This window comes from Scardinius erythrophthalmus, assembly GCF_964197995.2.
Source record: "Scardinius erythrophthalmus genome assembly, chromosome: 2".
Classification (NCBI taxonomy): domain Eukaryota; kingdom Metazoa; phylum Chordata; class Actinopteri; order Cypriniformes; family Leuciscidae; genus Scardinius; species Scardinius erythrophthalmus.
Window position 1 is genome coordinate 52,260,066 of NC_138222.1, and position 27,502 is coordinate 52,287,567.

The following is a 27,502-nucleotide window of genomic DNA, read 5'->3' on the forward strand; positions in this document are numbered from 1 at the left end:
TTGTAACTAGGAGAGGCAGCAAAGACACTGGAAGTGCTGGAAGCTTAGGCTCGGTGAGTAAAAAAGCCTGCCACCGCAGGATGGCCTGTACTGCCAGCACCTTTGGCCTCCGTAGAGCATGAAGACAGGAGGAAACAAAGCAGAGGTGACTGTACAAGCCAAGCCAGTTCTCTTGTGCCAGCTAGCCGGGCATATCCTGCACCATGCCATCCGAAACATCGCAAGACCTCAAACGCCCACGAGTGCTGTGAGCCCTGTACACCCCCACCAGCCTTTCCAGATTCAAACCGCAGACCTGTGACGGGAATCCGCTTTCAAAAGAGTTACTTATTCCTGTCATTCAGATGCTGTCCTTAATTTATGTCTACATCGCCGTTGGTCTGCAGCCCTGCTTTGAGTGCTGTTTTTATTATGCGTGCAGCACTGTCTTTAGAGGATTTTAAAAGTTCACAATGTTTATGTTGATTTTTCCCCTATTTTTTTGTGTTGCATCACAGGCGTTGAACCATCAACATTAGTCCCTCGGGCTGTCTGGATGAGGACTCTGTTATTAGCGCTAGTCGCTCTTTGTGAGTCAATCTTAGAGAAGAGAACAGGCTAAATACTATTCATGAACAAGTCAAAAACAGCCACTCTTTTGCAAGGCACATGGGGAAAATGGCCCCTGAACACTTCATGTATTTAGGTCTAAAAATCTGGAAATTGTTAGGCAATGTTATGGTAGACTGTTACCTAGCCAACTGTCTGATTTGTAATAACTGTTCAGCCCTCCATCTGCAAGCTGGGATTGAGTACAGTAAATGTGAAGATTTTGGGCTTATTAAAGCGGTTTTACAGGGTGCGGGTCCTATTATGTGAGACCAGACAGGTATGAGACACTCTAATATTGTCAGGTAAAACGGCTTTTACTAGTTTCGCCAGATTTGAGCGGGAGACTAATAAGGACGTTAGAGAAAATGTCAGTGTTAGTCACCGAAAGGCGAGAACATTGGACGGTGTCTCCTATTAAAGTCTAATTGATTTTTGTTTCAGTTCAAAAAGTCATTTGTGTGTTTATTTGTTTATCCAGCGCAGACATAGTCTGGTCATTGGTAGCTTCAGCCGTCCCTCTTTATTGTTGTTCTGTTATAATGCCATCATATCATCCGCTCACAGCATTCACGTCATATTGACATGTTTTTGTAACCCGAAGGTTGCGGATTCGATTCTCAATAACGGCAGGAAAATTTAGGTGGGCGAGTGAATGAACAGCCCTCAATACCCACGACTCACTTCTCACTTCTTCTAATGTGTGTGCACTACCTGGGATGGGTTAAAGGGAAATGCGTTTTTTATTTTGTAATGTTTCCCGAGGTGCAATTATAATGTTAGTATGATTTTTACATCCAAAATAGTCATAATTTAGAAATAAGTATACTGTCTGCTTAATATCTGCTAACACTTTATTTTGATGGTCTCCCACAGACATTCTACTGACTATAAGTACTGTAACTTTGCAAGTACATGTCAACTTATTCTACTAACCCAGGGTTAGGCTAACAGTCTACTAGTACTCTAATGACTGATAGGTGAGATGTAGTTAAAAAGTTACTTATAGTTAGTGAAATGTCTAAAGTGTAACCCCTTTTTCTTCTGCAGAACTCAAAAGATATTTTGAAAGTCATTGACTCAGGCCTGACTCAGGAAACTGCTGAATTTTGTTTTTATCGTGCCCAAGCGTGTTGCAAGTGATATTTGCCATCTTATATGATAGTGAAACTCTATCAGGTGTCACTCTTGAACAGGTGTCACAGCTAGAGCAGTGATGCGCTGTCCAGCTCGAGCCCTTTTACGTCACTGCTAGTGCTTGATGAACGTTATGATCTGGATTTGTTTCTTATATTGGAGGTGTCACAATTTCTAGCTTAACAAATAAGTAACCACATTCATCCTTGGTAATAGATAACAGATGATGTAGTGGTATCGATTTCTGTAATGTTTTTTTGTTGTTGTTGCATTGAATGGGTTTTATTAACCAGAATTATTAATATGTATGCATGAATATTACATATTATATTCAGAGATAATGTAAAATATCAGTAAATAAAACTAAATGTTTACAAACACTATAAACATGTATTTTCTTTCTCTCAGTCCACAAGAAGTCATTTAAATGAACACTATTCACAACAGAACCAAACGTAAGTTATAGTGATATTCATTATAAATTTATTTAAAGTGAAACTGAAAAAAAAAAAAAAAACTTTGGCACTCATTCCTCTCATTTGGCACGAATCTAAATATGTGCGCTTTATGCATATTTTGTATGATTGAAGTTAATTGCATTAAATCGCTTTGGATTATAAGTTGCAGCACGTTTCTGTTAAAAAACAAAATTAAGATGCTTGTTGTCTTCTGTGGTCAGTTTTCGACTTTAGGGCTAGCTATCATTGAATGTAAAAAGAGATGGTCGATGTGTCTCCTCCACTTCCATTCCACTGAAGGAAAATGAAGCCAAAATGTCCCAGAAACATTGCCTTCTTGCGCTGATGATGTCATTTGGAGGTAGAGTCTGCTCAGTTGTGATAGTGAGGTGAGGAACTCATATTACTAAATATGGGAGAAAGTGCAACTCGCAATATGTCTGAATAAGTCCCTAAGAGCCGATCGCCAATTGGTAAATGTTGGGAAATAGTTGGGTAATTGGATTTTTTTTTTTTTTTTTTTGTGGCTCTCGTGACCCATCCCAATTATTTACACTATGAGGGCGGGGTTTATGACCTAAACTGCAGCCAGACACCAGGGGGTCATCAAAATATTTTGGCTTCACTTTTCAGGACATGTGTGGCACACTTGCTAGCTACACATTTGAGCTGCATCCGAAATCGCATACTCTCTTGAGTATTTTGAATAAGTAATTTACGACCATTAAAAAAAGTGTGTAGTATGAATGTAATCCGGACGTACTACATTCGCCATGTTGTCATCATCATGTGTCCATCGTATGCACACTTCAGAATCTCACCGGAAGTAGTAGGTCGTCCGGGTACTTTTTGCCTACTGTTTTATCAGAGTTAGTGAATTGGGACACGCTTCTTTGGTCACATACTGTTTTTCATCTATATTGTAGGGAAGTGTGCGATTTCGAATGCAGCCTTGGTTTAATGGCACAGATGTTTGAAGGGAATTCAATCAAGGTTGGTTACTGCTTCGCATTCGCATGCATGATAGGGTGCGTTTCGGACTTTAGACTGACTCTGAGACTTATCTCAATAGATTTGTTAGAGTAAAACTTGGGTTTATGCTAAATCCCGCATTTTAAAATATAACTGCACCTACACACATCAGCGACGTTCTCGAGGAAGGAACATAATTTCATCCTCCACAAATTTTCATCACTACCACACATAAGACTAGATGTGACCTTGTGGTGCTAGATTAGATGTCTTTGAGACTTAATAATACAGAAATATTCATGAGAACTGGGAGCCATACATTCCTATTGGTCTCCATCCCACTGGGGGACGAAAGGAAGATTTCGGGATGGATGTTACACCTTATTCTTTGCACGTTATCTGCTGGTGTCCTCTCGCACACTCTCACTCTGATGGAGAGCGAGAGGGAACACACTGTGCCAGCGCATGCAACCTGTTTTTCTCAGACATGCTGGTTTGTGGCAGCCAAGATCAGCGGTGATGAAAAGACCTCAGATGAACTTGAAGAGTTTCCTGAATTAATAAGGAAGAGGGGCTGAGGTGACGATGTTGACTAAAAATAAAAAAGCCTGAGGCGTCCTTTCTGTGCCTCGACTGTCAGCGCCATGATGGTGAATACAGGGACTCTCTGAGGGGGTCTTCTGTGAGAGCCGGCTTAATTTAACAGGGCTTGGCATCCCCACCCCTCCACACCTTTAATAGTAATTCATTAAAGGAATAGTTCAGCCAAAAATGACAATTCCTTATGTCTTTCCGAATGCCTTTTTTGGTTTCTGAGACGCCTAAAATATCAGGTAATGTTATTCCCTGAAAATCAGAAAGTAACATCTAAAAATTTTCATCACACAAAGCTATCATATAGCTTCAGACTCAAAGTAAAGTGCAAAAGTTGTACGTGTATTACTTTTTATGGTGTTTCTTTTCAGTGTGAACATTCTGCTAAAAAATTTTTTATGTGCCACTGTTGAAATTCAGACAGGTTTGCTTTGATGCAAGTAACTACATGATATGCAAATCTGAACAGGAATGCAACCAACCGTTTTGTGTTGTTTTTTTCAGCCTATTTTATTTTAGTTAAAAGCAATTATTGGAATCAGTTTAGTTTAGTCATACCTATACAGATTTGGAACGACATGAGGGTGAGTAAATTGTCAGAATTTTCATTTTTGTCTGAACTATCCATTTAATAATGGGAAGATAAAACAAATGTTATACTTTATGATACAAAATAAAAATAAATAAAAAAAACAGCTTGTTCGTCTTCAGCATAATGTAACAAAACAATGTAGATTATGGTTTGGCCCAACAGGGTTAGACGGATGTCTGCGTTTCTGTGGTGAACACAGTGTGGATGGCTTTAGCAGGGCTAGCTCAAGAAAAAGTTTAATTACAATAGTGTGGTTGCTATAAAAAGCTGTGAATCTTTGATCGGTTGTAATGTCAGCATTACTATTTGTTCTTGTGGAAATTAGCTACATTACAAAGTCAATACGAAGTGCCAGCTTTTAGGGGTGGTTTTGCTCCATTACAAGACGTGTTATGTAAATGGATTTTATTCTATTTTATTTTATATTATAGACAAATAGAACTTTATTTATTTATTTCATTTAATTTTTTACTCCTGATTTGTTTTGAAATTTATCGCGATCTGTTTAGTCATGTATTCCAATTTTCTTTTGAATATATACAAAAAGCCATGTGTTGTTGACATGGAAAGCTGCACAGCTGGCTGGTCCCACAACTGCAAATCAACGTTGTTGACCAGTATGGTAGGAATCACTGCTTGCTGAACGTCCCTGCAGCTGGATGCAAAGAAACGAACAATGCAAATGAACTCTTCGGTTCTCAGATTCAGACTGAGACAAATCCAGACCTAAGTATTTTAAAAGCATGCTTTTTTTTTCAGATACTAAAAGCTAAAAACAGGGAACTTCTCTGTGACACTTATGTGGCGTTGTATAAAAAAATATACTTGTAGTTGTTAATTGTTAATATTTTAAATGCAACATTTTGGTAAATGTTTTTCTCTGCAATTTCGTCATGTACAATACTTACATACTTCTCATTACTTCAATTGATTTTCCTCCAGCTATTAATAATCATAAAAAGGGAGGGAAAAAATGTGAGTCTAGCTTGTTTCCTGAGGGCCCAGGTGTTCATGTTGGATATGTTGTTGTGTATGAAAACAGAAAGTAATCTAATAGTTGATCAGCTCCCGGATGGAGAGAGAACATCCAAGATTTCCTTAGCCAGGTGTTCATTATCATTCACCTGTAGCACACGAGGGGTTTTCAGAATCCACACGGTCCAAGAGTAAAAATGTAGTCTTCGTTGCTTTCCTCTATGCTACAGTAATGATGTTTTGAAACATTAAAAAGGGCTATTGATTGACTATACATTACTGTTCGAATGTTTTGGGTCAGTAAGATTTTTATTTTATTTTAAGAAATTAATACTTTTATTCAGCATGGATGCATCAAAAGTAGCCGTAAATACATGTATATACAATTTACAAAGATTTCTATTTTAAAGAATTGGAACAAAGTTCCAAATTGTTCTTTGGAACTTTCTGTTCATCAAAGAATCCTTAAAAAAAAAAATAAAAAAAAATCCGTAAAATATTAAGCAGCACAACTGTCTTCAACAATGATGATGATAATAATAAGAAATGTTTCTTGAGCAGCATAGTAGAATTATTTCTGAAAGATCATGTGACACTGAAGACTGAGTAATGGCTGTTATTTAAATGTAATCATATTCCAGTTTTTACTGAATTTTTGGTCACATTAGCATATGAGATTTCTTTCAAAAACATGAAAAAAATCTTACCAACTTTTAAGTAAGAAAAAAAAGAAAAACCCTTTAATGTCATTTCACATTATGATTTCATATTTATGTACAATGTTGTGGTTTACTGGTAAACAACTAATTTAGAAACTGGAACGCTGTAGGTTTGAGCCTATCAAAAAAAAAGAGCCAATCCATGAATGATCACATTGTGCCCTTGAGAATGAGTGTACGTTATCTATCGGTAATAATGTGCATTAAAATAGTGTTAGCTATTCTATTTAAAGATGATTTCTGAGCCTAAACTTGTTGGTAAAGGATGTAGAAACGCCCTCTCTATCTTCCCTGACAAAGGCTCTCAGTCAAGGGTGTCTGGTTCTGGTTTGTTTTTTTCCGTGTTTAGACTAACAGAGATTCCAGCATGGTGGCCTTGTGAATACTCCACCATAAGTGTCATCAGCTGAAGACGGGATATCTCAGCCAGACCAAATTAGCTGGGTTGTCTTCGTTCCGACCTGATGATAGCTAAAATGGTGCTTTGCAGGATCTGTATGCAAAACAGATATTTATGTTTTAACTATAGGTGTCCTAAACTGAACGGCTGACTCGTTTGTCAAGAATTTGCTCTTTGAACGCGGCTCGTGATGAACAATAACTCTCTCAGATACACATTAAACCTCAGGCTAGTGTTCTTAACCAAAGCGTTATGATTTAACTCTTATTTGCTATAGCGTCATCCAGGACAACTGTTGCATGTAAATTACAGCTTGAATGTTTCCCTGTTTTTCTCTCTGTAAGGTTATCTGAATTCATACGCTCACGGAGACCCTCCCTAAAAACCATCAGACCTTTGCCGCCGTGGAAAGGCCAACATTTAAAAATGAAACCAAATAGTCTTTCTGTGGCTTTTGTGAGATATGTGAGATGTCTACCCATAGTCATTTTTACAGCGAGTTTCCTGCGTTCCAGGCTGTAGAAAGAGCGCGTAAGGAAAGATCGGGCAGCTGAGTTTCTCTGTTCTAAATGTAGGCCATTCTTGTACTAAAGCTGGTGTTTTCCTTGCTGGTGCTCTGACCTGAATCAGTTTTTCCTCTCCCCTGTTACAATGCGCTCTTATTTAGAATGATAGCAGAGGACTCTGGTCGAATTATACATAGTCTCGGTCGGATGGAATATGCGGACTGGATTTGTTTGTAAAGTGGGCCTGGAGTTAACACTGAATGTATCGCCTGTATGTGCCATATGAGAATAGGGGAAAAGAGAGATGACTACAGGAAAACACACTGGTTATGCGTGACTGTGTGTCTTGCAATATCACAAATGTAGGTTTTTTTTCATATTAAGTGGCAATATTTCCATCCTGAAATAATTTTTCTTGTTGATTTATTAACTTTTATGTTGGATTTAGTGGTGACGCTTTACAATAATGTATCATATGTTAACATAAATTAATGTATTAACTAACATGAACGAATAATGAGCAATACATTTGTTACTGTATTTATTAATCTTCGTTAATGTTAGTTAAAAATCCAGCTGTTCATGTTAGTTCACAGTGCATTAACTAATGTGAAGAAATACAACATTTTGACTTTCAATAATGTATCAGTAAATGTTAAAATTAACATTAAGATTAATAAATGCTGTAGAAGTAATGTTAATTCTTAGTTCATGCTAACTAATGAAAGCTTAAAGTGTTATCAATTTAGTCTAGTTTGTTTGGAAGGGGAATATTTTCCCCCTGTAATTTTTTTTATGAACATTTATTAACAAATGTGATGGATTATTTTTTCTTACCATTTATTTTATTTATTTATTTTAGTTTATAATCCCCAATATTTCTATATTTACTAATATTTATTTATTCGTTCCCCGTGGAATCATCTATTAATGTCTTAATATTTAGTTAGTTATTAGTTTAGTTGGAAGGTATAATACAGAATAATTAAGTTACATGAAATGTCATGCAACCAGATGCTCTATATATTGGCTTCTAGAGCATTTGCAGCCTCGGTTAGAATTTCAAACAAAACAAAAAATTATGAAAAATAAGAAATTGAAATGAGAATGCATTGTTGACAATCAGTGTGCTTTCCAAAACTGCAGTTGTATCAATTAGCATAATTAAATGATATCACAAAATAAACAATGTTGCATATAAAATGTATGTTGTTTATTTATTTTTATATATATTTTTTATTTTATTTTTTGCATAAGGTACTTCCTTAACTTCTTTTTATTGTACTATTGTGGTTTGCCTCAAGTTAACACTGGATAATAATGTAGTCTGTCTCAACATGCCAATGCGTTTAATGGTGATTTGGTCATTTGTTTTGATCGTTTTTTTGGCAAAAGGGAATGCATTGTATACATGAAGGTGAAGGAATACTTTGACTGTGGTGAAGTATGTGCCTGTACTTGTTTGTGAACTGTACAGCATTGTATCCTTGAGGCTGTTTGCAGTAACCTTTATCAGTCAAGCTTGAAAGACAGAGGTCAAGAAGAAACAGACAGTAATGGAGAGAGGACGTGCGATCACATGTCCCTGACCCAGAGCTGCAAACCGCTTGGGCTTAAGCCAGGCTTTTTGCCTCACAGCCGGGTTATGAAATTAACTTTATTTGAGCTTGCATGACTTGACTTCCTGAATGTTGTAAACTAGTTCAAATAAGGTGAGGATCTGAAAGAAGTATGCAACACTGATAGGTCTAATTTTACCCACTACTCTCTGTGTATCTCTTTTCTCATTTTTATTAGTCTCTGAAAAAAAAAATGTGTAGCTCACTGCAAAGAAAAACTATTTATAAAAATTATTTTAGACTATTTTTTACATTTTTCCAACCAAATTCTAGGTACTGTAATGCAAATATGTATATTATTTCAAGGTATATTGTGTATTGTTTATTTTTACATTATGGTAGTATTTATTGTACTTCTATATCATAATTCAATTTAATCACCGTTCTTTAATTTTAAAGTCATTACTCAAACATGATGATTTCTGGATGAGGATGATAACACTTTTTTTGTGGTCGAATATGACATTTCTTTGTGAGAATGACAATAATATCTAACAAAAGTAAATGATAGACACCTTCTGATATTATAAGAGACTATGGAACGGTTTATCTCTAATGTTGTAAAATCAAACTTAATGGTCTGAGGGGGGTTTTAAACTTTAAACTGTTTTCTTCACAAATACAATACAAGTTTTTAATTTAATTTAGTTTACAATAGTAGTTTTCTTGACACAAACCCAGAAAATATTCATATCAACATCTTCCACCCTGTGTTTCCCTCCAGTTTGTCCGAAGACGTGTGGACAGCGGGCGTGTACTGATTCGGGCGAGTGCTGCCACCCCCAGTGTCTGGGCAGCTGCACCGTGCCCGACAGCGACAGGGCCTGTGCCGCCTGCCAGCACTACTACTACGAGGGCCGGTGCGTGGAGGACTGTCCGTACAACACGTACAAGTTCGAGGGCTGGCGTTGCATCACCATGGACTTCTGCTCCAAGGTCCACCTGCCTGATTATGACCGTTTCGTGATCCACGGAGGAGAGTGTATGTCTGACTGCCCACCCGGCTTCACGCGTGATGAGAACCGGAGGTACGAAGACTTTCTGTGCATTAAACGTTTTATTTTGAAAGTGTGCATCTGATAAATGGTTATATTTTTTTAGTGAAAATGAGTAAATCAAAGCATATCTGTGATTTGTGAATTTTTGTTTCTGTTTTTAGATTATATTTGATTTGTCTCAAATGTGTTCTGTTATATTTTAATGTTTTAGTTTGTTTTACTTTCCAACATCCTTTTGGAGTTTGAGTAACATGAATATCCTGCACTGACAAAGTTTTACAAATCATTCATATCATTATTTGAACTTTTTTTTATTATTATTATTTTATTTTAAGTGTCTGTAAAAAATATTTTTAGTGTTAGGTTTTCTTTTTGTTTGTTTGTTATTTGTAAAGAAATAAATACATTTATTCAGCAGGGATGCATTAAATTGATCAAAAGTGACAGTAAAAAGCTATAATGGCCCTTACAAATTTGATTATACTTTCATCTACCAGTAAGACTGTAGTGTTAAAATCCAATAAAGAATTCCCTCACAATAAGTGCCTGAAAAACCTGACAAAAGTGTTCCTACAAAGCAATCAGACTAACCCAAACGAAAAATGTTTTCTGGTTAAACCAAAGACTATACAGATATATGCAGAAAGACAGTGCACTCGTATTACTATGAATGGGAGAAAGTGCAAGGCGCAATATGGCGTAATAAGTCCCGTCTTCTAAAGAAAAGAGCCAATAGCCGATTGGTAAAGTCATTGCGTCGCTGCAGCTGCAGTTAGAAGCTCCTGTTCCTATAGAAACAGTCAGTCTTCTGAGACGCGCGCTTAGGACTGCGCATGCGCATTATGAGAGAGTTGTTGTCAGATTTCGTTGGTGATTTCAAATATGAAATTTAATTGTAAGCTTGGCGAACAGTTTTGGAGAATGTTTCCCCATTCAAAGAGATGGGAGCTGCACTTGCATGCCTGAGAGGAGTTTCAAATATGGCCGTTTCAAATGTTCTTCTGTTGGAAAGATTGAAAAAAGTTCCGTTGCATTCAAACTTTAGCTTTCACTGAACTGAAGGTCACGTGATAATGTGAAAGTGAGATATTTGGTTATCAGTGTTGGTTTTGCGGTGACACATTTTGATCGTCCTTTTGTCCCATTGTGTCTGGCAGCATGATCTGCACTGCCTGTAACGGCCCATGTGACAAGATCTGTGATGAAAAGGTCATTGACTCTGTGGACGCGGCTCAGTCCCTCAAGGGCTGCACCGTTATCAAAGGAAACCTGCATATCAACATCCGCCGTGGCAGTGAGTATCTGCGGCTCAGCAGCTTCTGTTACTGACTTTCCACCGCGCTGCTCACTGACACTCTTTTCCATCTCTCTAGCCAACATCGCCGCGGAGTTGGAGAACTTCCTGGGACTCATCAAGACGGTGACGGGATACATTAAGATACGTTCATCACACACCCTGAGCTCGCTCTCCTTCCTCAAGAGCCTGAGATACATCCACGGAGAGGAACTCTGGGACGAGTAAGATGTGAATTTAACACTTTGCACCATGTCCCAACAGGGTTTGTCTGTCTTCGCCAATTTTAAAAACACTTTGTATGTCGGTAGTATATGTAAATGAACAATGTTTACTCATTCTCCATGTTACCTGGACCGTCGGGTCGACAGAGGGTTATTAACAGAACAGGTATTGTAAGGGTTGGTTCATCATTAGTCAGGTAGCACCGATTTCATTTTTTCTTTTCACCTTTTTAATGTATAGGCAGCCAAGTTTTATTGAAAGCCAGTTTTGCCAGCGATGAAGCACCTCTTTAATGCAAAACTACTCAAAATGGGCAAATCACAGCCAATCAGAAGATATATAATATTTCATGAATAGTAATGATGGTAGGATAGTGGACCAATGAGATTTTATAGTGGGTGGGGCTACTCAGTGCAACACCACATCGTCATTTAAAAAAATAACAAAACAAAGTTTAGAATTGATTTTATACTGTATTTTTACTGTTTAAGTTATTAAACATTTGACATTTAAAAGCAGGAGTTAGGCGTTGTTGGTTTATAAGGGTTCCATACGGAATTAGACTGAATGGGTCCCGTGCGTCATAGAAGAAATGTGTAATTTAATTCAATCCCTGTTTGTTTACTGTTATCCCATTTCCAAAACAGATCAAAACATCCCTCTCTGTGCAAAGTTGTTACGAAAGACTAAATTGAGCTCTGGGAACGCTTTTAGAGACAAACAAACAAGCCCTCCATCCACATTTAACATTTAAAAGTCTGTTCCTTTACCATTCCCTTAAGCATGAACCATCAAACAAACGTCAGAACAGTAATATACCTGTTTGATAAATGCAGCAAATAGAGCATTTGTATTATATTGACTTGACTGATAAATATAAGCATGTCAGTGTGCCACTTGCAAAAGTGGCAAAACATGCGTCAGACTAAAGCTTTCAAGTGTGTTGCTTTTAATGCACATGAAGTGCTTACATTCCAAAGCTAGCTTTTACTGATGCTGTTTATCTTTTATGATCATTTACGTCAATTCGGGTGAATCATCAGCTTATATGTCCTGTAAAGTAATGGCCACAAGGCCCTGCAGCAACATACACACAGAGTTTGGGTGTTTATGGAAGTGACAATCATCTGAATCCACTCCTCAAAGTTTCACGTAGTGATATCTGCATTTTTCTTTAAATCTACATAGTGTGTGCATAACCAGACTAGATGGAGGTATGTGCATTGACTAATGATTCACAAGTTTTGACACCATCGTGTCTCTCGCCACTGTAGTTTTATACACCAACCTTGTGGTTAATGAGTAAACTTTCAGTCCAGAGAAAAAACACTGTTTTAAAGGACACCGTTTCCATAATCATTAAAAATGTGAAAGTTTTAGGGAATTTGGAAATTGTGACTACTAGGACTGGAAAAGCCATGAAATAATCTAAAAACAACTTTAGTAAAAAAAAAAGAATAAAAAAAGAATAATCTAACGATAATGGGAAAATATCAGGGAATTTGTAAATTGTGAGTTATATAAAATGTAGTCTGTTTCTAGTGCTCAGCTCTAAAACATTTCATAGACTAGAAATTGCTTTGTGCAAGTACAATCTATATCAAATTATTATTTTTTTAGACTTAAAGGGATAGTTCACCCCAAAATAAAAAATTGTTTTGAAACTTGAGTTAAATGATGACTGATTTTTGTATGAACTATCCCATTGAAAATTTGAAAAATGAATAGTTTTATAGATCGAATTTGTTTGAGATTGAAAGCAATTTCTAGCCTATAAAACATTTTAAAGCTGAGCAATAATTTAGAATGTCTTGGAAATTCATGGAAATTTCATTGAAATGCATTGGTAAAAAAAGTTGTGGAAACCCTGAAAGAACCATCTTAATTTGGCATCTCTGTTGTCAGATGATAATACGCCTTTATACGCCTTAGTCACTAATATTTAGTTGAAAAATAACTAATATCAAATTAGTTAACTGTTGCTATTTTTCTTGTTATTGCTGCATGTTGATAAAAAGTGTAGCTATTATTGTCACTATATCAACTGAGTTTTAGACACACACAACATTAGTCCTGCATTTAAAGAGATAGTTCACCCAAAAATGAAAATTCTGTCATCACTAACCCTAAAGTTTTTTTAAACCCTGTATGAGTTTCTTTCTTCTGTTATTTTAAATGTTCTGATATTTTAAAGAATGTTGCTAATCAAACAGTTGATGGTAAAAAAATAATACTATGGAAGTCCATGGCTACCGTCAACCATCTGGTTACCAGCTTTCTTCAAAATATCTACTTTTGTGTTCAACAGAAGAAAGAAACACATACAGGTTTGGAACAACTTGAGGGTGAACTAACCCTTTAAATTTCCTGCACTCCTAAAACTGTACAGTGTGTAGGTAGCGTACTGTATCCAGATGAAGCATATTTAATTGTTTTATCTGTTTTGTCGCTTATTCATTGTTATTGTTATGTTGTCTTCAGCACGTATGCCTTTGCTGCTTTGGATAACCAGCATCTCCAAATTCTGTGGGACTGGTCCCAGCACAATCTCACAATAAATGCTGGAAAACTGTACTTCCGCCTGAACCCCAAACTCTGCATGTCCGAGATCCGCAAAATGTGGTCGAAAACAGGAATTAAGGAGAAGTTTTTGGAAGGAGATTTCCGCAACAATGGAGACCGTGCAAGCTGTAAATATTATTTGTTCTCAATTGATAGAATGCATTTAAACTTTCTATGCATATTCAATTTCCATTTTTATATGTGTAAATTTCTTTTTGTTTTCTCAGGTGGGAGTAAAATTCTTAAGTTCTTATCGAATAGCACGAAGAGTAATAGGATCGAGTTGACATGGGAACTTTATCGACCCCCCGATTCCAGAGACCTCGTCAGTTTTATTGTATACTACAAAGATACGTAAGTCTTGTGGACATTTTATTCAGATATTTTGAGCAGCCTTTCTCAATACCATTCAAATGTTTAAGCAGCTTTGTAAATATCCGTCATGTTCTCTCTTAGGCCTTTCCAGAACATTACAGAGTTTGATGGTCAGGACGGTTGCGGATCAGACAGCTGGAACATGGTTGACGTGGACTTACCGGAGGACCAAACCCAAAATCCGGGTGTTACCCTGTCCATGCTGAAGCCCTGGACTCAGTATGCCATCTTTGTTAAAGCTGTAACGTTAGTTGTGGAGGACAAGGACAGGGACAAGGACAGACAGCATCTTGGGGCGAAGAGTGAAGTGGTGTATGTTTGGACTAAACCATCAGGTAATGAACTAGATTCAGGTCAATCATGAATTTAATTGAAGTCATTTTTTTCCACAGAAATCAGTACCCTTATCCTGTTTTTTGTTGAAATTTCAAAACATCCTTTAAAAAAGATTTATTACCCGATTAAGTTGCAAAAGAAATTGAAAGAATCCATGAGATGACTGCACGACTAACATTCCTCCTAGTGTTATTTCTCTTTTTGTAACAGCAAGTTTCTTTTAGGGCCGTGGCATATCAAGCCACACACCTTTTTGAATGACGAATATAGACTATTAATACCTGCTGGTATAGACAGTTATTTCCTTACACACACATGCTAGTTGGCAGCCTGCTGTAGTCTTTTTGGTGTGTTCAAGTGCAGCTTTTTGGCCCAGATTCAGACGACGCAAGGCAACAACACAAATTGGCTTTTGTCACTGCTAGTCGGCTTGGTGTGTTACAGCCTTTAGGAGTACACTAGCTTTTAGGCTCAGATCTAACAGACATACTGTAGAATACAAGCCACAAATCTCTCATTTTGATTGATTTTGATTTAAGTAAGGGTGTTTGCTCTGATGTTATGATTTGGTTTTGATTATTTGGAATGTGACATTTTGGCTTAATTTGAATATTTTGATATGATTCGCTAAAATTAATGTTGAAGGTACAAATATAGATCTGTGGTTTTATGAGTGTAAAAAGGGGTAAGTATATTGTGGAAATAACTTTGTCTTGTTCTATTGCCATGTTTTGTTACTATGTTAATAGACTTGCAAATACTATAAAAGACTTATACTACATATATCTCTATCTCTCTATATATACACGACTATTTAAATGTTTGGGGTCAGTAAGATTTTTTTTTTCTTAACTTTTATTAAGCAGTCAAAATTTAATGTGATTAATTGTATTAAATTATTAAAGTAAAGACTTTTAAATTGTTAAAAAATATATATTTCAAATAAATGCTGTTCTTTTGAACTTTCTATTCATCAAAGAATCCTGAAAAAAAAAATAATAATAAACATTTCTTGAGCAGCAAATCGTCATATTAGAATGATTTCTGAAGGATCATGTGACACTGAAGACTGGAGTAATGATACAGAAAATTCAGAGCTTTAAAATATTTTTATGAAATCGTACAGAGCCCACAATTTTGAATGATACTATGCAGTTTTGCTTTTTAAGTAAATTTATCTTGTTTTAAAGAACATTTCAATACTTTAGATGCTGATTAGGAATAGGATTTTTAGCAGCGTCAACTTATTCCATGCAGGGTGTTGCAGCTTACTGGTTTAAAATCTAGTAACTCAATGGTTGTGTGCTCAACCCCCAGAAGGGATGATTTGTTTGCTAATTTTTATTTTTATTTTTTCAGCACCCTCAATGCCTGTAGACATTCGTGCGTACTCTAACTCTTCATCAAAGCTGGTGGTGCGGTGGTCTCCACCTGTGGCCCCGAATGGAAACAACACCTACTACCTGCTCCGCTGGAAGCAGCAGGCCGAGGACCATGAGCTCTACCAGCACAACTACTGCTCCAAAGGTCTGGTCTGAATTACACACTCAAACTGAGCACCATTTTCCCCAACAGCAATTCAAACTTTTAACCATGAAACAGATAAACATATTATTGAGAACATCTGAAGCATCCAGTGTCGGCGCATCTAGGGTAACTAGATCAAATTCTATTTGAAAACTCTCCAAAATGTATGAAGCTTTGTCATAATAAAATAATGTGCAGCATATTCAAACCATTCAACTCTGTCTGTATATTGTTAGTGCTGCTCTCTAAGCCTACTATTACTCATACTTTGATTTAATTTGTTTTCTTTCTGTGGGGCTTTCAGAATTGACATTTTGAGCATATTGAAATGATACCAGATCACTGCAGGAAAAATGTAACCATGTTTATGTTGTTTCCTGACAGAACTGAAGATCCCCGTCAGGATTTCAGCCACGGGTTTGACAGAAACCGAAGACACCAAACCCACCAATCCTGAAACAGGGGGGAGGGACAAAGTCCCCTGTTGTCAATGCCCTAAAACAGAGAAGGATCTGAAGCAAATCGAGGACGATCTCTACCTCGCTAAAGCCTTTGAGAATTTCCTTCATAATGCCGTATTCACCCCCAGGTAAACCCAGGAGTTTGATCACAAATATGATTGTTACTTTTTCCAGAAATAGTACTTCAGATGTTTTTTGAAAGAGGTCTTATATGCTCACCAAGTCTACATTTATATCATAAATATATATATATCATTAATACAATGTAAAATATCTGGTTTCATCTGACATTCCTTTTTTTTCTTTTTACAGTAAATCTATAATTGATGTAAAAAAAGGGGGGGGGGTATACAATTTATTATAATTCATTTTCTAATACTTTTCAGTTATTTTCATTTGAGTTTTCTTATAACTGATTATCGGCCAGAATTACTAACTTAGTATCATAATCACCGTATCGGTCAACTTCTATTGTAAATGTCACTTTTGATCAATTTAATGTGTCCTTGCTGAATAAAAGTATTAAATAAAAAAAAATCTCACTGACCATAAAAACCACTTTTACGGTACTTTTATTTTGCTATAAACTGTATTTTAACAGAAAAGGATTAAAAAGAGTCTCCTTTTGTATTTCTCATGCTATTTATTTGTAATGACATAAGCATTAACTAATACTTAAATTGGCAAGAACTTTAAAGTTAATGTCAGAGTTGAAGCCTCGAAAAACATGTGACCTCATCCTCGTTCAAGTTTTGATGCGTCAGCCGGTACAAAGCATCCATTTAACTTGAAATTAAAACCTGTAATAGTAAATAAATCCATGTTAACCTTTTGTGATCTCAAAGATAAAGATTGAAAGGGACTGTTGATGTCTCTGGATGTTAGCGTTTGTAATGGCTCTTTGTTTCTCGTCTGAGAGGTTGTTTTGGAACATTTTCAGCGTTCCCTTAGTAATTGTTTCCCTCCGGCGCTGGTGTTGGTAATTGTGTGGTACGGGCTCTTGGGTCTGGATCCAAATAACACGGGAGACCATGCAAAGCAAATGTAAATGACTATGTAAGCCTCGTTTTCTCTCTGATCTCAAAGGTGTAACGCATTAAGTGTTATGTGCTAAAATGAGGACCGACATCTGTATCCTATTATCATCCATCATCGGGGTGGGCGGCGCATGTGTCCTGCCGAGCGAGCCAAAATCGCTGTATACCTGAGCAGACTTGTATTAAAATCAATGTAGTTTTGAATTCGACTTTCAGGCGATGCAGGACATCAAAATGGCATTGATTCTCCATCCTGGCCTGCGTGATTCAGGGCTGGATTATCCTGCTCTGTCTGATCCACTTTTTTTTTCCTCTGCGTGTTTGTCATTGCTTGGCTGTCGACGAAAGCAACGGTGCCAGAACTATGTCAGGCAGCTGAGAAGTATGTCTGTACCCTGGCCAGCACAACCTGTTTTTATTGAAAACCGAGATATTGAGGGAAGTGCCTCGAGTTCCCTCGAAGTTCAGGATTTGGAGAGAGCCAGAGGAAGGGGGAACGAGAAGGAGAGGAAATCATATCCATTCAGTTTGCCATTCCCCCCTCAAACCGCTCTGCTGCCAGGAAATGCACAGTAATTCCATCTGGAATACCAATGAAATAAAGGGAAGTTCCCCTCCAGCCGGAGAGCACACAGATCAATGAATGCCGCTCTGCACGGAGGGAGCTACAGAAAGAAGATTGAGAGAGAATGAAAAAGCTGTTTCAGGGGCATGTGGGAACAGAAGGGACAGAGATTACGAGGGAAAGTCGCTTGGTTTAGAGATGGGGAGTGTTCAGAATGGCATACTAACTAACACTGCTGGTACTATATTTAGTGGTACTTTCTAAAAAGCTGTGTGGTCATAATAAGGTTTAGGGGTTTTATTTGATACCTCAAACCATGTGGATTTTTAAATTGTTTGGATTAGTTTTTTTTATTTATTGCTTGAGACCATAAAAAATAAGTGGCTTTTGCATAATATCCATTCCATCATTAAAGTAACTACCGTTTACATGTTGTTGTTGTTTTTTGGAAATAAATGAATAGTTTATCCATCAAGGATGCATTAAATTGATCAGTAGTGACAGTATTTTTAGGAAAATTATAAAAAATATTTATTGTTTACTAATAAATGCTTTTCTTTTGAACTTTCTTGAGCAAATCAGCATCATAGAATGATTTCTGAAGGATCATGTGACACTGAAGACTGGAGTAATGATGCTGATTGTAAATTCAGCTTTGACATCACAGGAATAAATTTCATTTTAAAATATATTCTAATAGAAAACAGTTATTTTAAATTGTAATAGTATTTCACAATATTACTGTTTTTACTGTATATTTGATCAGATAGATACAGCTTTGATGAGCATAAGAGACTTCTTTCAAAAACTTTTTTTCCTTTTCTTCTTTTTTTCTTTTTAAGCTGTAGCAACTCCAAAATATTTGAATGGTACATATCAATTAAATGTGCTGTTAATTAATGGAGGGAGTTACGTCATGTGACAAGTTTTTTTTTTTTTGCGATGGAAAATTGGCTTTATTTCAAACGTGAAGACAACAGTGTTTTTACTGACTATTTTTATGTGCATGATCGCATTCTGCTACTAATAACTGTTTGAGCGGCACATTTCAGCATGGACTGACTATGAACATGTACTGTACGCTATAATGCATGCTTTACTCTTTGGAAAGAGAATGTTGACTTTGCAAAAACTAAATTATTGCTTCTTTCGATGCAGAAACCTTGTCTGACCTTATAAGTGAACCTCAGGGAAAAAATACAGTTAAAAATAGGATGTAGTGTATGCAGCTTATATACTAATATGTACAGTACTGTTCAAAAGTAAAAAAAAAATATATATATGTTTTTTAAAGTCTCTTTTCCTCACCAACCAAGGCTGAATTTATTTGTTCAAAAATACAGAAGATGCTGTAATATTGTGAAATATTGCAATTTAAAGTAACAGTTTTTTATTTTAATATATTTTAAAATATAATTTATTCTTGTGACGGCAAAGCTAAATTTTCAGTATCATTACTTCAGTCTTCAGTGTCACATGATCCTTCCGAAATATTTCTAATACGCTGATTTGATGATTTCTTATTATCAATGTTGAAAACAGTTGTTCTGCTTAATATTTCTGTGAAAACCGTGATGCATTTTTTTCAGGATCCTTTGATGAATAGAAATTTGAAAAGAACAGCATTTCTAAAAAAAAAAAAGTAACATAAATGTGTTTTCTGTCACAAAAAAAAAACAACAACTCACTGACAGATTGCATTATGCAATAGACAATAGGCCAGCGATTAGGCAAGACGGGGCTTGGGCCAGAATATCCAGTGTGCATCAGATACAGACAGAGATGTATAGCTTCATATCACGTCTCTCTGGCCACATGCTCTGTCAAACTCAACCCATCTGTGGTGCTAGGATGTGTGTTTCTAGCAGGCAGAGGAAGGACTTGCAACTTGTTGAGAGTTGAGTGACAAACTGCTCCAGTGTGTGAGTGTTAGCAGGCCGAGGAATGGAGACCAGCTGTGGTGTGTGTGAGTGTGTGTGAAAGGATTCAGGGGGGTTGGAGTCGTTGCCAGATCATCTGAGGACAGAAAACGTGATTGCTTTGGCATGGACGAGAATAACTTGCTCATGTGGTTGTTACCCCACACGTTCACAAATGGGGATAAAAATGGTCTCCTCAGTATTGAGGAAAAAGCTTCTCTTGAAGTGTCAATAAGCACAGAAAATTTGAACTTAATCCACTAGTAATCTACTAATCAACTAATTCAGTCATTGTTTTATTGTAGGTTCAACAACTTGTTTTTTTCTAATTTAGTTATATAATCATCATATGTTGACCAGGCTTTGATAATGTAAGGAGAGATCCTGAAAAATAATTAAAACCAATATTAATTAAAGTGGTGATTTATGTATAAATGGAAATGGATTTTATACTATGTGCTTTTTATTGCGTGTAAGTTAACTTTGTGCTTTCTTTCCTCTACTTTCTATAGTATATCTGTGTTAAAAATACATTTTTATACAAGATAAAAATTTAAGGTAGATTAATTATAATATTAATTAAATGCATAAATATTGACTTGTTTGTCAGATAACAAACACATATACAGTACATATAGATACTGTACATATACATGCACTTACATAGGAAGTCTGACGAAAGTCATTACACTGTAATTAATATTAAAACATATACAGTTTCAAAAGTATAACCACAAAACTTAAACATTTCATGTGTGGACATATTACTTAAAGGTATTCTGCCTAAAAGATGAATTTTGACAACTTTACAGCTCAAATAGTACATTTTATTGTATATGAAATAACAGAGGTGTTAACAGAGCTCAATTGTGCAGATACTTTTTTAAATAAATGAACATTTCTATAAAAGTTGTAAATATATCAGTTTCTGCAGCAGCAGAAGTTGCGCTTGAAGTTTTACGGTTTCCTCCAATATATCTCATCTTTCTCGTTCCAGACCTCCCGACCGGCGAAAGCGAGATCTGTTTGGCGTGGCCAATACAACTTCCATCCACACTCTGCTGTCAGGAAACTGGAACCTGACTGAAGGAAACTTCTCAGATGATGAGCCGCCTAGACGGGTATTTTCTTTTCTGGAGAGGAAGGTGAAGGAGCGAACTGCTGACATCAGTGGCCTGCAGCCCTTTACCGTTTACCGCATCGACGTGCACGCCTGCAACGAAGAGGTTCGACACTGCAGCGCGGCCACCTTTGTCTTTTCCCGCACCAAACCGGCAGGTAAGATCAGGACATGTACATGGAATTGGTGGTGAAGCACTATATTCAAAAACATCAATGACAAACCTTTTGGTTTCTTCGTTTTCTTGTAGAAAGAGCCGATGACATTCCTGGCTCAGTGACCTGGGAAGGTCTGGAGGATTCGGTGTTCCTGAAGTGGCCTGAACCGCATAAACCCAACGGCCTGATCCTGCTGTATGAGATTCAGTATCGTCTTGGGACAGAGGTGCCTCTTGCATTTTAACCACTAAAATCAGTGCCTTGTGTTTAAGCAAGGTTTTATAAAATCTCCAACAAAATTTTGATTTTAACATTCAAGTCTTTCAAAAAATGTCAATAATATTTTGAAACAAACTTTAGTACTTAAATGACTTCATTAAAAATCTACTTTAAGTAGTTTGGCACATTATTATTATAAATATTTTTAAAAAGCAAATTTTTTATTTAGCCTTATAATCAGTTACATTTTACCATATTGCTGATTTAATGCCCCACCACACCTATATATATATATATAATATTGTATAACAATATGCTGTCAATTGATTACAAAACATTTACTAGTTAATCTGACATATTTCTGTAATTAATCACAATTAATTCATTTTAATTACAATTAAAAAAAAATTTCCACATTCAATCTTAGTTTAATGAAGTCTTTAAGTAGTTTGAATGAAGACCAGAATCAACAATAATGCTGCTGATTTCTTTATTTAAGTGGCTTTTTTCTCAATTTCTGGGGATGAAATGATAATTATGTGAGGATTGATCAACATCAGTATCGCAAGTTTTTAGACAATCATGATACTGATAAAAACTTTGCACATCGTGCCTATCAGCCTCCCTAAGAGAAGCACATGTAGTTGAATTATTATAGTTACCGACTAATATTTGATAATATTTTAACATTTTTATTTAAAATAATATATTTAACAATATATTTATAATAAATTTACTTAAATGAATAAACCTGCATACAAAAAATGACCCAGTTAGGGTCCCCCCCCCCCCTGCATTTTTGCAATTATTGTTAACTAATTTATCAACCATTGATTTATGTGTTGATCTTTTGTTTTATTTTTTCCTTTTACAGCCTGAGAAGCATGAGTGTGTATCCCGTCAACACTACAGGGAGCACAAAGGGGTAAAACTCTCCAATTTGGGACCTGGGAACTATTCTGCCCGTGTGCGGGCTACGTCTCTCGCCGGAAACGGGTCGTGGACTCAACCCATAGCTTTCTATGTGATTCAGGTTGAACGTAGGTTTACCATGATTTTCATCTCTTTCAATTCCAAAAGTATACGAATTTCAAAAAGAAATTGACACGTTATTGAGTTTTGACTTTTTTTTTTCTTGCACACTCAAGAAACACATTATGAACACTTCCTGTACTTCATGATTATCCCGATCATCCTGATTTTCGCCGCCTTCGCTGCAGTGGCTTTCATCTTGGTGAACAAGAAACGGTACTAGTTTTAACACATCTATACTCTCCAAATTCTCATTGATTCTAACAACATAGGCAATGATTCTAACAGCATACCCTCTGGATGAAATGTACCTATCTGAGAATTCCAGATTTTGTAATATATATAAAAAAGTGATATAGAAACTTGAGAATATTTACCACTTGTTCTCTATTACATGCTGTTTTTGCTAAATAAGTGCTTTCTGGAATCCACAGAAACAGTGACAGGCTTGGAAATGGAGTCCTTTACGCATCCGTTAACCCAGAGTACTTCAGCGCAGCAGAGAGTGAGTATTCAATCAAGGGCAGGATCGACTCCACTTAAACAGTTTTTTGTAAATATTCAGTATATTTGTGACTAACTTCTATCGTAATTAATGCTTGCAGTGTATGTGCCGGATGAATGGGAAGTGGAGCGAGAGAAAATCACCATGTGCCGAGAGCTTGGACAAGGATCTTTTGGTATGGTGTATGAGGGCATCGCGAAAGGTGTTGTCAAAGATGAGCCGGAAACCAGGGTGGCCATCAAAACGGTCAACGAATCGGCTAGCTTGCATGAACGCATTGAGTTCCTTAATGAAGCCTCTGTGATGAAGGAATTCAATTGTCACCATGTGGTTAGTCAAAGAACTCATGATAAATCTCATCTTATACTCGCAGTATTGGTGTATAGTAGCCTTAAAAGTGTTAAATAATGTTGACTTGGGACCCTGTGATGTCTTTTGTGATTGGTTTAGGTGCGTCTACTGGGTGTGGTCTCGCAGGGTCAGCCCACACTGGTGATCATGGAGCTGATGACACGAGGAGATCTGAAGAGTTACCTACGCTCGCTTCGATCCGCTGAGGTGAATACAGGAACACATGAGACATCTTCACATCGTTGATCAAATATTTGGCTAATCAGACTGATTTTTTTCCAAACCGTTCTGAATTCCAGCAAGTTAAAGACTGCCACCTGGAATTGTGGTGGAATTATGATACGTAATTGAGCGATTTCCAATAATCAGAATTAATCTTCCATTCACAAATGTATTTCCCTAAATGGACTGCTCACTGCAGTGCGCTCCTGGGATGCAGCCTCTAGTCTATAAGCTCCTCCAATTCAGTTGCTTGATCTCTATTCCCAAACCTAGTGAGCTTAGCTTACCTTACTTTCTAAGGCTTCATCCTTAATGAAAAACGTAACCTCGAGAGTGACTGATTTGAAATGTTCTTGGCAGGCAGCAATTCTGCATACACACATTCATCGGCCAAGGATCGCCCAAGAGGACATCTGACCGACATATAAAGCAACCAATCACAGTTCGTTTTGTTCTGCGTCATGCTTATGGCCGTGAAAATGTAATGTCAATGTTCCTACGATAGCAGATCGTGCATCTAATGAATTATTCATTCAAGAACACTGTGCAAGTTTACTGCAAATTTCACATATTTTTTTGAAAATCCAGCGTTTAGTTTATCCTGAAAAGCACTCATTTGTCTCCGTTGTAAACACGATTGCATTCTTCTTCCATGAGGTGGTTTGGCTTCACCTCATTTTTGTTTCCAGGCGGACCATTAAAGAATGTGACACACAAATCTCCCGTAAATCCTGTAGAATTCAACCTATCAGATGACGACTTTGAAGTGTTTCCCATTTTGTGTTGCTTATGCATCAGACGTTCAGCCAACGGTCTGAGGCTGAGACTTATTTGCATGATGCAAAGTTTCAGCAAGACTCACTGGGTTTTGGAACATAGCTTGAGAGTGTCATTCTCCTCTTCCTCGTCCTTTCTCAGAACACCTCCAGCTTGCCTTTGCCACCATTGAAGAAGATGATTCAGATGGCAGGAGAGATAGCGGATGGCATGGCTTACCTCAACGCCAACAAGTTTGTTCACAGAGACTTGGCAGCAAGGAATTGCATGGTGGCTGAGGATTTTGCAGTCAAAATTGGTGGTATGTGATGAAATGAGAAAAAATGTATTTGCTTTTCTCAACTATGTGCAATATGAATGACTATTTAAGACTCATTAAAATATGGATTTTTTTCATTTAGCTTTATTATGTTTTAGTAGCAAAATGAATTTTGAGACGCAGCTTCTCTGAGAGGGTTTTAGCATATTTTAATTATCTTAAGCTGGGGCATTTCACAATAATTATTGATCATTTCACAGTTATTAAATTGAAAAATATTGCATTGACAAATTACACCTCAGATTTAACACCTTTTGACATTTTCTACTATTGCTCATTGTTTCATAACAAAATTAAATACTAAATAATACAGATATTTAATAATAGATTTTTAATGTTTAATTGTTTTTTTGTTTTTTTTTAAAGTTGGCATGAAATGGAAATCTATCTTATAAATACATGTTATTGATCTGACTGTAAATGATTCATCCATGCATGTTCCAGTTTTTTTTTTAAAAATGTTCACCTTATAATTTTTTTATACAAAAAACTGCACCCCTTTCTTTGTCGACTGCAAACTCATATTCAGATCTGCCTCTATCCAATCAACAACCTATTGAATTAAGTCCCTGCCCTACATTTTTATTATTTTTGATAATCCGTTGCACTTGGTTGTACATTGCAATACCTGCAATAGGATCTGTTGCTACTTCCATTACATAGCTACTTTATGATTTGTATTACTTAACTATCATGCACTGTAGCTCTAAATACTTTCATACTTTCAATTTTATAACCGTTACATTGCTATATTGCATTCATTATGCCTATAGATTCATTTGTAACCTGAAAAATATTTATTTTAGCTTTTAGTTATAGTATCCCTGAATCGCCAGTTTTATTATTCCATTATGAATAAATAATGAGTCGCTGAAAATGCTCTAAATGTTCTTCATTTTGTTTGGCTAAATCTCCAGGAAAACTATAGAACCTTAGTAATTTCACTTCATTTATCCTCAATCTGTAGACTTTGGCATGACGCGGGACATTTATGAGACAGATTACTACAGAAAAGGAGGCAAGGGACTACTGCCTGTGCGCTGGATGTCCCCGGAGTCCCTCAAAGATGGAGTGTTTACCACAATGTCTGATGTCTGGTAAGCTTTTATGTATTATACAGACAATCAGTGTGTGCATGTTTAAATTATGTTAAAAACACATCGAGAAATCATCTGAGACGTATAGTGCACAACATAGCGGGGTGCATCAGTCTAGTCACCGTGGCTGTGGAACGACATCTGTGTCCATTACAGTTCCTCCGCTAGCTAAACGAGAAATGAAAACCACACTTGCGCAGCTCAACACACATTTTCCATTACATAGTGCATACGTTAATGCGGTAGGCAATGAGGAGAAACATCTTTCCATATATTTCAAATGAAGCTGGCAATCAAGCCTCATCAGCCCTCATATGAGCTAGAAACATTTCCCTCATATGCTAGTCTCATTTAACAAACTTTCAAAGAAAACCTCGGGGAGTCTAGACCGCGCTTTTCCGGAAACTACAACAGCTGTGGCTGATATGTGTGGCATTCCAGAGTCTCAAGGAATCTTTGGTCGAGTCGTCCTCCCATGTCATAAGTAGCTCTTTGGACTCGCTGGGAGGTTCACACTTAAATCTTTTGTTAAGGATCAGAATCAAGCACTCCCTGTTCAGGAAGAGATTTGAACTTAATTACAATGTTCTCAAGTATCCTTCCAGGTGTTTGGAGAGTCTGCCCTAACAGTTCACCTTTCATGTCTGACCAGGGTCACCGACAGGCCTTGATAATAATGAATTTCTGTCTGGTAAACTTTACACAAGGATCAGACATAGGAGTGGAGTAGTGTTTCACCAGTAATCACAAATGTACCATGTGAAAGAAATTCTGCGACAGTGGTTAAGATCAGAATTTAAATATAATGGCTGTATCTTAAAGGTTATGTGTGTAATGGACCTTTTTCACGGACTCTGATGACTCGCTTATCAACGTTGCAAATCTAGTAAAGTTTTTGGTAACACTTTACAATAAGGTTTCATTAGTTCACTACTTTAGGTAACATGAATTAAGAATGAAAAATACTAATTAATCTAAATTAATGTTAATTTCAACATTTTCGAATTCATTATTAAAATAAAAGGTTAAACGTACAGTATGGCATTTTTCACCGCTAGGGGTAGCTAACCTATTTACAATAACAAAGGCGTAGATTGATGACGCAACATTTGCTAAGAATTATGGATCTTGTCGTCAACGTCAAGCCGACCGATCTAATAATGTTTATGGATGACTGAATACATCGATGTTTTTATCATGACTGTGATATGAAGCAGTTCGGGATTGCTAAGAGACAGCTATCAGCTCCACACGCGACGCGAGTCCCGCGGATATAAAAGGAATATGGACATTTCATTCTACCGAACTACACGCAGAATTACTACTCACAGGCCAGTTTATTAGACAAATTAAACTTGTGAGGTAACGCAGCGCTGTTTCACTTGGTCTAACATTACACTAGCACACTAAACTGCATTTGAATGTGTTGAAATGTAGGCTATGTGTTAGTTTGTCTGTATGAGACTAGCAGTAAACAAGATCAACATTAGAATAACATACAGATCATATTCTGACATTTTATCATTGTTGAACTATAAAACACTGATTAGTTTTATGTAAATGTGCTCACCTGTTTAATAAAGTACATGTAGGAGCGGTCGAAGTCTCGGACGTGGAGCTCTCGTTTATATACTATCTATGGGAGCTCTCGGCATCTCGAAAACACCGCGCTGATATTGATTCTCGTTTTAGTTCTCCTTTTTTTATCCAAAGTCTGCTTGCCATGGTCCATAATGTTTGAACGAAACAACAACAGCGTGCAAATAGACATTGCGAACTACAAAGTTGTCCGCGTCAGTCGCTTTGGTTACTATCAGACGGCTCTGGTTCATAGCTCTGGTTG

General features: G+C 36.8%; 1 protein-coding gene across 1 annotated transcript in view; it reads left to right on the forward strand.

Moving 5' to 3' along the window:
* The window catches only part of igf1rb (insulin-like growth factor 1b receptor), an 87,790-nt gene that overhangs the window by 45,568 nt on the left and 14,720 nt on the right, over positions 1-27,502 (forward strand). The window contains exons 3-19 of the mRNA XM_081358725.1: positions 9,285-9,588; positions 10,716-10,852; positions 10,932-11,076; positions 13,559-13,767; positions 13,867-13,993; positions 14,096-14,349; positions 15,710-15,877; positions 16,262-16,466; positions 20,857-21,137; positions 21,230-21,363; positions 22,231-22,396; positions 22,505-22,604; positions 22,823-22,893; positions 22,994-23,223; positions 23,344-23,451; positions 24,385-24,544; positions 25,530-25,659. Coding sequence (XP_081214851.1) covers positions 9,285-9,588; positions 10,716-10,852; positions 10,932-11,076; positions 13,559-13,767; positions 13,867-13,993; positions 14,096-14,349; positions 15,710-15,877; positions 16,262-16,466; positions 20,857-21,137; positions 21,230-21,363; positions 22,231-22,396; positions 22,505-22,604; positions 22,823-22,893; positions 22,994-23,223; positions 23,344-23,451; positions 24,385-24,544; positions 25,530-25,659 — 2,929 coding nt within the window. The remainder of the gene's footprint in view (positions 1-9,284; positions 9,589-10,715; positions 10,853-10,931; positions 11,077-13,558; positions 13,768-13,866; positions 13,994-14,095; positions 14,350-15,709; positions 15,878-16,261; positions 16,467-20,856; positions 21,138-21,229; positions 21,364-22,230; positions 22,397-22,504; positions 22,605-22,822; positions 22,894-22,993; positions 23,224-23,343; positions 23,452-24,384; positions 24,545-25,529; positions 25,660-27,502) is intronic.